We start from the raw sequence: 9,413 nt of genomic DNA, 5'->3' as shown, positions 1-9,413 counted from the left end.
CGCTGTACAGCTGTAGTAAACAACAGTCTATTTAAACATTTTTTTTTGCTGTTTACAGACACTATTCCATATCGCGATTAGAACAAAGCACTTAAGAATAAACTTAGTATTCACATCAGCTTGATCTGTTGCTCCTCGACATGAAACTGCCAGCACTTCTGAGGTAAATTTTCCAGGATTATTACGACAGTATTATTCCTCACAGCGTAGCAAGACGACGTAAAGTACATGATTCTTATTAAACTTGATGTGTTTTATCCAGCTGATGTGGGCGTTAGCATGTTTGCATGGCTTTCCTCATATCAGTTACGTTTGAATATTGGCACTCTCAGTGGGCGTGGTCACATTAGCACTTAATGAGCTATAATGAGCTGCAAAGAAAAATACTGACTTCTCTCTCTTTTCATACAGATTACATAAACTGAGAATATTTGTTTTTTATATAAATTACTTCATTTAAAATGAGAGAATTCAAGCTTAATATAGAGAAATCTTTTGAGCCTGTGTGACAAGTATTCACTGAGTTATAGTTCATTTTCGGATGCGTTTCAGAATGGACTTCACTGACAGAGAGAAGGCAAAACTCGCATCATGTTTCTTTTTCTTTATTTAACAAAAAGCACAACACTTTGTTTTTATTGTGAGTATACACAAAAAATAGACACTTAACAGGATTTAATTATGTATAACACTTATATGTAAGATCAAAATCAACAGAGTATTCTGAGTCTCTTTTGCACTGATAAAAAAAAGTGAGCTGGTATCGCCGGCGATACGGCCGACCCCAGAGGGTTAATGTTGTAATCGGAACAGAAGAGCGGTGTTTTGTTCCGCGACTACAGCGTCTCACGGTCACCCAGTTGCCCTGCTGTACGGGCTCTACAGCTGGAACCGAGCAATGTACAGAGTTCGCTAAGTTAGTCGCATCCAAAGCAGTATCTAAAGCCCTTGCACTCTTACTATCCTCAATTTAAGTTTGGATGCGTGTCTCTAGTTCTGAAATCTCCGTCAGCCTGACTGTCTCCCTGCATTAATCACATGTAAATCCTATATTGCTGACAGAGAAGGCTATGCTATACATGTGACATGAAGTGCAGATGACAATAACAGGAGAAGACATTACTCACCGTGTTTGTTGACTATTCCTATACTTACCACACTTATTTGGATTTGTAAAAGGCGCAAGCACGCAAGAGAAAAAAAAAAAAAAAGACAGCAGGCACAGAGCGTGCACAAGAAATGTTTTATTAATTAATAAAGACGACAGGCACGGATGGCGCATTAACAGGCTATCGAGTTACTAGCGTGTTGTGCAGGCTAGCGAAATTACTGCATGTTGTGCTAGTGATAACGATTTACCTTTTAAGCTAACGACGTCAAATTAATGTGTGGTGATGAGTAAGATATAATTAGCAATATAAACAACACGGAATGATAGTAAATAAAGATTCAAAACAGAAAGCAATACGGAGCTTACAGAAGCAAACCACTCAGCAGCAAGGCAGACAGGAGCAATTGATCAAGGCCTCGATCAAGCAATCGATCAAGGACAATAATTAAACATACCAACTGCAGAAGTATTGAGGCCGTGATTACCCAGCGCCAACTGCAGTGGTTGGGGCATGTGATAAGGATGCACCCATGTCTGCTGCCCCACATAGTACTACCAGAAGACAGCATAAGAGAGCCAGGAGAAATACAGCCATAGCTGCCACTGTTACCAACACCACCACCATCACATCCATATGCCCCATCTGCAATAGAGCTTGTGGGTCCAGGACTGTTCAGCCATCAAAGATCTCACCGTTAAAGGCGTGGACGTCATCATCGGATTTCGATGGACGGCCAAAGAAGAAGAAGTGTGTGTGTGTGTGTGCTTAATGTATTTGTAAACATTTTAAGGAACACTGAAGATGAATGCAATTAATGTATAAAAAAGATTGGTAAAAAAGCACTTCATTTAATTTTCCAATTTTCCGTGAACTAATCTAAAGTGAAAACGATTCACTGTTAATAAGTTGTTAACAAAGCATTATCTAACTCTTTACATGTGAGCTAATTAAACAATAATAATTTGTTAATTACAGTAACAATGAATGAAGAACTCTCTATTTGTATATAGTCTATCATTGTACTAACTACAGTTTATAAACTATTAATTAACTATAAACTAATAGTTTGCAAATGATTTGTAAGTAGTTTTTTACACCATACCTATAATGAAGTATTACCAAAAATGTTTAATAAAAAATGAATATATGTGTTAAATATAAAAATATGCAAGCAAAAACAAAGCTTGTCCCCAAAACACTGCGTGCTTATAGACAATTGGCTAACTCGCCAGGCCACCGGCAATTATCCCAGGGCCCCCGATTAAACATACCAACTGCAGAAGTATTGAGGCCGTGATTACCCAGCGCCAACTGCAGTGGTTGGGGCATGTGATAAGGATGCACCCATGTCTGCTGCCCCACATAGTACTACCAGAAGACAGCATAAGAGAGCCAGGAGAAATACAGCCATAGCTGCCACTGTTACCAACACCACCACCATCACATCCATATGCCCCATCTGCAATAGAGCTTGTGGGTCCAGGACTGTTCAGCCATCAAAGATCTCACCGTTAAAGGCGTGGACGTCATCATCGGATTTCGATGGACGGCCAAAGAAGAAGAAGTGTGTGTGTGTGTGTGCTTAATGTATTTGTAAACATTTTAAGGAACACTGAAGATGAATGCAATTAATGTATAAAAAAGATTGGTAAAAAAGCACTTCATTTAATTTTCCAATTTTCCGTGAACTAATCTAAAGTGAAAACGATTCACTGTTAATAAGTTGTTAACAAAGCATTATCTAACTCTTTACATGTGAGCTAATTAAACAATAATAATTTGTTAATTACAGTAACAATGAATGAAGAACTCTCTATTTGTATATAGTCTATCATTGTACTAACTACAGTTTATAAACTATTAATTAACTATAAACTAATAGTTTGCAAATGATTTGTAAGTAGTTTTTTACACCATACCTATAATGAAGTATTACCAAAAATGTTTAATAAAAAATGAATATATGTGTTAAATATAAAAATATGCAAGCAAAAACAAAGCTTGTCCCCAAAACACTGCGTGCTTATAGACAATTGGCTAACTCGCCAGGCCACCGGCAATTATCCCAGGGCCCCCGATGGCCAGTCCGGGCTTGCAAAGAATTTCACAAATGCACAAACTTTGGACAAAATCAAGAGTACAATGGCAGCTTGTGAACAGCAAATGCTGTTAAAACTGTTGCAGAAACAGAAAAATATGCTTTTATTTGGCTTTTTTATGTTGTTTTCATATTTCTAAATGTTTTTGTTTTGCGATGTAAACAAGCTCTTTTTTAACTGATTTGTGTACAGATCCTTTGAAACAGGACACAAATACTCTGATCCTTTGAAATGTTTTACCAGTTTGAATTTTATCTTTGTTATTCAAAACTTCAGATGACATTGATCAATAACACAATCATATAAAAAAAAATGTAAATGTTCAACTTTCAACAGAGGGTGCAAAATCAATTAGGAAGTTATAATTAGCCTATATATTACAATATATCATATGTTTTAAATTTAGAATTACAAATTTTAGAATTAAAAATTGTCATATGTGTTAAATAAAGAAATATGCAAGCAAAAACAATGCTTGTCCCCAAAACACTGTGTGCCTACAGAAACTGCGAACTTGCCAGCAGGTTCAGGCTGGCCACCGGGAGCCCTGGGTTAATTCCTGGAGACCAGTTCGGGCCTGCAAACCTAACAATTTCGCAAATGCACAAAACAGTCTTTGGGCAAAATCCAGTGTGCAATGGAAGCTTTTGAAGAGCAACTGCTGTTTAAACTGTGAATCATATGAATGTGATAAATGTTTTAAATGTATTTCATATAAACATACTGTTCTCATATCTGGAAACCAAATAATGCATCCTTTAAAATGGAATAAAACGGTTTGATTTATTTGAGCAAACTGAGATGGTACCCTACACAGACTGCATTGCTTGTAATGTAGAGTAAATTATTTCTTTAAAAAGTAAAGGAAGAGCACAATTAATCTCCCTTTAAGGAAATGCAAATGCACTGCTAGAAACAAGACTGTTTGATTTCAACATTTTAGAAAGTTAATATGAATGATAACAGTTAAAAGGAATGTTGAAAATACAAGTCTCATCCTGCCCGACCCCAGAGATCTTACAAGGCAAACCCCCCAATTGGACAAACAATTGTAAGGAAGTGCCATAGAGTATAAATTCCCCATGCTGACACAGTCAACTACATTGCTTAGAGGTTCATTCATCTTACAGGTAACTTTTACTGACCTCTCTCATTTATTGTTGATTCTTATCTCATGATAGTCTTATTGTTTTTCAGTGTTTTCCAGGTACTTCTTTTAAAGAAAAAAAAATGTCAGACAGCCAAGGTGGGTAATTACATCTGAATTGTTTTTCACCGATAAAAACGTAAACATCTCACATTTTGTATGTTGTTAATAATCGTTAATAATTGACACACGTCTGCGCAAAATCATCAAGTTGTAACTTTGTATTTCTACAGAAATTGCGGTCGCAAGTAGCCCTGAGTTTGTTAAGGAGCTTCTTCCATCTGCTCAGCGTACAGCTCTGCTCTACCATCTTTCTTACCTCTGTTTGGCCAAGTTCCCCAAGTTGGAGAGGGTTCTCAGAGAGCGTGCTGTTGAAACTCAGCTTCTCTTTGGGTCCTCTGAGGCTCTTCTCCTGAAGGTAAAGCCAATGTTCTTTATTCATTTCTTTTAGTGCACAATGCATCCAATAGCACTCTTAAAGACTCCAAAAGTGTGTTTTCACAGAAATGCCATATAAGAATCATTTTTGGTTAACCAAAGAAACTTTCAGTGAACAGTTCTTAAAAGAATGTGAAGAATATTATACAAATTCAAAGAACCTGCTATCTCTAGAACATTTTTTGCAAAGAAAAAGTTGTATGGATTTTAGGTGTTCTTCAGGGAACCGTAGAAGCCAATAAAGAACCGTTATCTTTAAGAGTATACTACCGTCAGTCCAAGAGATGAGGGCATTAATATTGCACAAGATCGGTTTAACGTCATGGTTACCATCTCTCCACCATTCTCTTCAACGAAAGAGATGGCTGTCATTAAATAATTTTAAATACGGGCAAGAAATCGGCACTGTTTAGATGAATATTTAAATATGTGTTACATTCTGTCTATCAAAGTACACACCAATCACATAATAAAAATGATTAAGGAAGCTTTTGATCACAGAAATCTGCAATCCCAACAAGATCTCGTGGCAATTCTTATGTATTTTACGAGGTGGCTAATTTGTACAAATTCATACAAATGACCTACACATGACCCCCCATAACCAACCCTACCCATCACTGGGGTTAGAAAAATCTCACACATTTTTTTGTACGAATGAGGTCGTACGAATTTGTACGAATTAGCCACCTCGTACTCACTCATACGAATTGATTGTGAGATAGCGTTGGCAATTCAGTACTCTACTCACGTTTGTTTGAAAAATGGTATACCATACAGATCACTTCACCCTAATTGAGTGAAGGAATGAATGAGAAAGCGAACCCTAGAGCAAACCCACCTATTACGTAATCCTCATGGACTAATGGCAGTTAGAAGGAGTTTACCAGCCGGCACAAACTTTTCTGGAATTTTGGCTTTGGTGAGCTGAAATGAAACTACTGAAATGAACTGAACTTTCTCAGGACTGTCCATCTTGACTGCACTTATTTCATTAAGATCACTGCCTAATTTTTGAACTGGTCACGAGACACTATATTTCATTGGTTGATTGATTTTGACTAGTTGTTTCCATTGTAAAGTATGAAACGTGGATAAACAATGTAAGCATTTCTGCTGTCTTTCAGTGTGCGGCCACAAGTAAAAACCTAGTTTCCACACTTCTGCCTGCGCTGAAGGTTGCTGTTGAAAAGGATAAAAGCATTTTGGCTATTAAGTCCCTGGAAAAAGCCAGAGCATGGATCACTGAAATTGTTGACAAAGTGGGACAGATGGTAGCCAGGTAAAATGTTTTAGCATAAGAAAGTTTAGTAAGATTTGTAAAATTTTCCATATCTGGAACACTTTCAATCTGGCCACTGCCAAAAGTCCTCTGGATGAAACAGAACGTCATCATGTATATCAAGTGTATATCAGTGTATAAAGAGAATATTTACTGTGCTCTAGCTCACAATTAATCTGAAATCTGTTATCGCCAGATATGAGAAACACAACCACAGTGTGGCTTCCTGCACCAGTGATGTAATTCTTGAAAAGGCTGAGACAGAGAGAAAAAAAGCACAAACTACTGAGGAGATAAATGCCCAGGAGAAGGTGGTGAGGGATCTCGATGATCAACTGAAAAACAACAATGAGAAAATTGGACAAATTGAGGCAAAGATTTCAGAGAAAAACCAAGAGCTGTATAATCTTGTCAAAGAGTCTTCTAGCAAAAGTAATGGTCTGGGTATCTTATCTGCCCTTGTACCATTTGTTGGACCCATTGTTAAATCAATTTATGATGCTAAAACTGCCCCTGAAACTGCTGCGAAAACCCAGCTTCTGTCCAGCGAATTGACTCAACTCTCCATTGAGAAGTCAAGTCTAATGGGAAAAGAGTGGAGCATCCACGTCAGGATGACGGATATGCAGCTGAAGTTGGCAGGCATGAAAATAGAAAATGGTAAGATTCTTGGTAACACTTTATAATAACTTTCATCAATAAATCATTAACAATCATTGCATAATGTTTTACAGATCATTAGTTAATATAGCACACAGCTAGACATATGAGATGTGCCTGTTAATGTTTAATGAACATTACATAGTGATTAAGAGATATTTTTTAATGTAAATCGAAATGCTGAGATGTTATTAAACTTTCAATCAGCATAATCAAAAAAAAATATTTTTAAAAACAAATCTACAAATGCCTTGGTTTACAATGACTAAAAGCTTCAAATGATTAAAAACATTATACAATGCTTAACATATTATTAGTTAATATATATTCAAATAGCTATGAAAAGTAGTGATAATACGCTGGCTAATATTTAAATTATCTGTTAATCATTAAATTATCAGATTATTAATTATCAAATGTCATAAAACTTCAATTAATTTGTTACCTTTACAAATGTTGTGAATTTTTTGTTTTGTGTAATTAGTAATTTTAAGCACTTCACACACTATTCATGTTAACATGTTATTCATTAACTCATGACTGTCTGTAAAGGTCGCACATTTGGTCTTTGTTTGTTGTTGAGTGTATGCAGACTAGGGTTATAGTTTTTTGACTATTTTTCAAATAAAGATTTCCTGAATCATAAATCGATACAATTTTGCTTAAAAACAATGTAACAAATGCTACTGCTTATAAGTAATTAGCAATTCCTAAAACTTTGTAGAACTGTTTTAAACTTTCTAGGACTGTTAAGAACTTTCTAGGACTGTTTTTCTAGAACAACCCAAATCTTGGTATACAAATATATAGGAGAAAGGGAGAGAGGGAGAGGGAGAGGGAGAGGGAGAGAGAAAGAGAGAGAGAGAGAGAGAGAGAGAGAGAGAGAGAGAGAGAGAGAGAGAGAGAGAGAGAGAGAGAGAGAGAGAGCTTTATGAGCAAACAACTCAACTTGATACATGATATTTGTTTCAGTAGCAAAATATAATGTTACACAAGATAAGTGAAACTACTTCCCAGAAGAACAAGGCTATCTGGACCAATAATCTAGTGAGATTTCAGCAATCACATATAAGAGGAAGTGTGCCTTTAGAAGAATCTTCACTACAAGACAAGGGCAGAATGCCACTCCAAATGCAAATTATTGGACAATACCAGTTTCTTTAGACTTTTGAAGTCACAAAATTAATACATTTTGTTTTAAATTAATAAAGAATAAATTAAACTGGAAAATTCTATTTATTCTTCCATCATTTTGTGACTTCTGTGGAGATTTCCACTATTTGCTCCATTCTTCCTTTGATTTCTACTGTCCAATATTTTTAATTTGGAGTGGCATTCTACACTTTTCTTCTAGTGAAGATTCTTCTACAGGATTCCACTAAAAATTGACCAGATTCTTTCACTTGAAAGATCAACCGTGTTCAACACTGAACTGAACTGATTTACACCAGAAGCCTCAGAGTGATCTCTCATAATTAATGTCTGCTTCATATTATTTCTAAAGGTTCAATACCCGACCCCGTCCATCTGAATGACGTCCAAAAATGCCTTTCCCGAATCCAAAACATTCTGATTCAGCTTCAGAAGTTCTGGGAATCAGTGAGTGTAATGCTGGAGGCTCTCAAAGACGAGACATTTGCTAATGAACACTTCATCGAGGAGAGTGAACTGAAGGAGATCTTTCTGGACTCTATTAATTCAGCACAAGGGGTAAATTTTCATATGGGGAAAATTTTCAGTTGCAGGATTATATAAGTTAATTTCACCTTGATTGTATTATTTTTTTTCTGTGATTGATTTTGTACCTCAAATCTTTCAGCATTGGAAGGCCTTCGGTGAAACCTGTCTCCATGCAAAAAGCATCTTCAGCTTGCAGACTAAAGATGCGTATAAGTTCCTGGAGACCAGCCCATCTGCACTGACACCAGAGCAATGGAAAAAAGAGTATGAAACTGTAATAGAGGATCTGAACAAAATAAATCCCGATCCCTTCAATCCTGAAGCACCAGCTCCCATTACTCAGTAATCTACAAACTTAAGAAGTCTTTACACTATAAGCAGAGTACTGTACATGCCTATAATGTTTCAGCCTTACTGCTTTGGATAACACATTTGTTATTTCTGATGCTGTTTTAACAAAACATTTTCATTTTTAAATGATTTTCATTTCTCTCGTGTGATTTTTTGTCCCCTTTGTGATTAAATTGCTTTGTTTTTTGAAGACTTAAAATCTCATCATTTAATGTTGTTTTAGTATTATTATTACTTTTTATTAATATTCATAATCAGTAGTATTATGTATCTGTTTTATACTTTTTATATACATTCATAAACATTTGTAATCATTGTATTTTATGAATCATACAGTTCACATACTGTTCTGAATACATATGTGGGAGAGAGACTTTGGCTGACTGTGTGTTGGAGGGACTGTAAAAACAATGGCAGAGTAACCCCTAAAACATCCAACACACTGAAGATTCGTACTCCGAAGGAGACTAGGAAAAAGTGACACAAGCGATACTTGATTGACCAATGCGGTTAAATGTGGCGGGACTGTAAAAACGATGGCAGAGTAATCTCTAAAACATTGTAACACGCTGAAGTACTACAAGTATAAAAGGCACCCTTTTGTAACTAGGATCGCATGCATTCTGATTCTGACCGTAAAGCTT

The 9,413-nt window shown here is 36.2% G+C and overlaps 1 protein-coding gene across 1 annotated transcript; it reads left to right on the top strand.

Moving 5' to 3' along the window:
• Window positions 1-4,250: 4,250 nt before the first annotated feature.
• Window positions 4,251-8,968, top strand: LOC143721144 (uncharacterized). The gene is made up of 7 exons (XM_077211371.1): window positions 4,251-4,341; window positions 4,409-4,457; window positions 4,592-4,776; window positions 5,924-6,078; window positions 6,275-6,738; window positions 8,243-8,448; window positions 8,558-8,968. The coding sequence occupies exons 1-7, from the start codon at window positions 4,294-4,296 to the stop codon at window positions 8,762-8,764; spliced, it is 1,314 nt and encodes a 437-aa protein (XP_077067486.1). The 5' UTR covers window positions 4,251-4,293; the 3' UTR covers window positions 8,765-8,968.
• The last annotated feature ends 445 nt before the right edge of the window (window positions 8,969-9,413 follow it).

This window comes from Siphateles boraxobius, unplaced genomic scaffold (genome assembly GCF_051911475.1).
Source record: "Siphateles boraxobius isolate OS27281-9 unplaced genomic scaffold, OSU_SipBor_1 65, whole genome shotgun sequence".
Lineage (NCBI taxonomy): Eukaryota > Metazoa > Chordata > Actinopteri > Cypriniformes > Leuciscidae > Siphateles > Siphateles boraxobius.
Note: the sequence above shows the minus strand (reverse complement) of the source record. Positions and strands in the feature narration are given on the sequence as shown.

What these genes read in the sequence shown, in the direction of transcription:
- LOC143721144 (XM_077211371.1), top strand. Translation starts at nt 4,294, where the DNA reads ATGCTGACACAGTCAACTACATTGCTTAGAGGTTCATTCATCTTACAG. An exon ending in GAGGTTCATTCATCTTACAG is followed by an intron (nt 4,342 to 4,408) that starts GTAACTTTTACT and finishes ATTGTTTTTCAG; the next exon opens with TGTTTTCCAGGTACTTCTTT. An exon ending in GTGGGACAGATGGTAGCCAG is followed by an intron (nt 6,079 to 6,274) that starts GTAAAATGTTTT and finishes TGTTATCGCCAG; the next exon opens with ATATGAGAAACACAACCACA.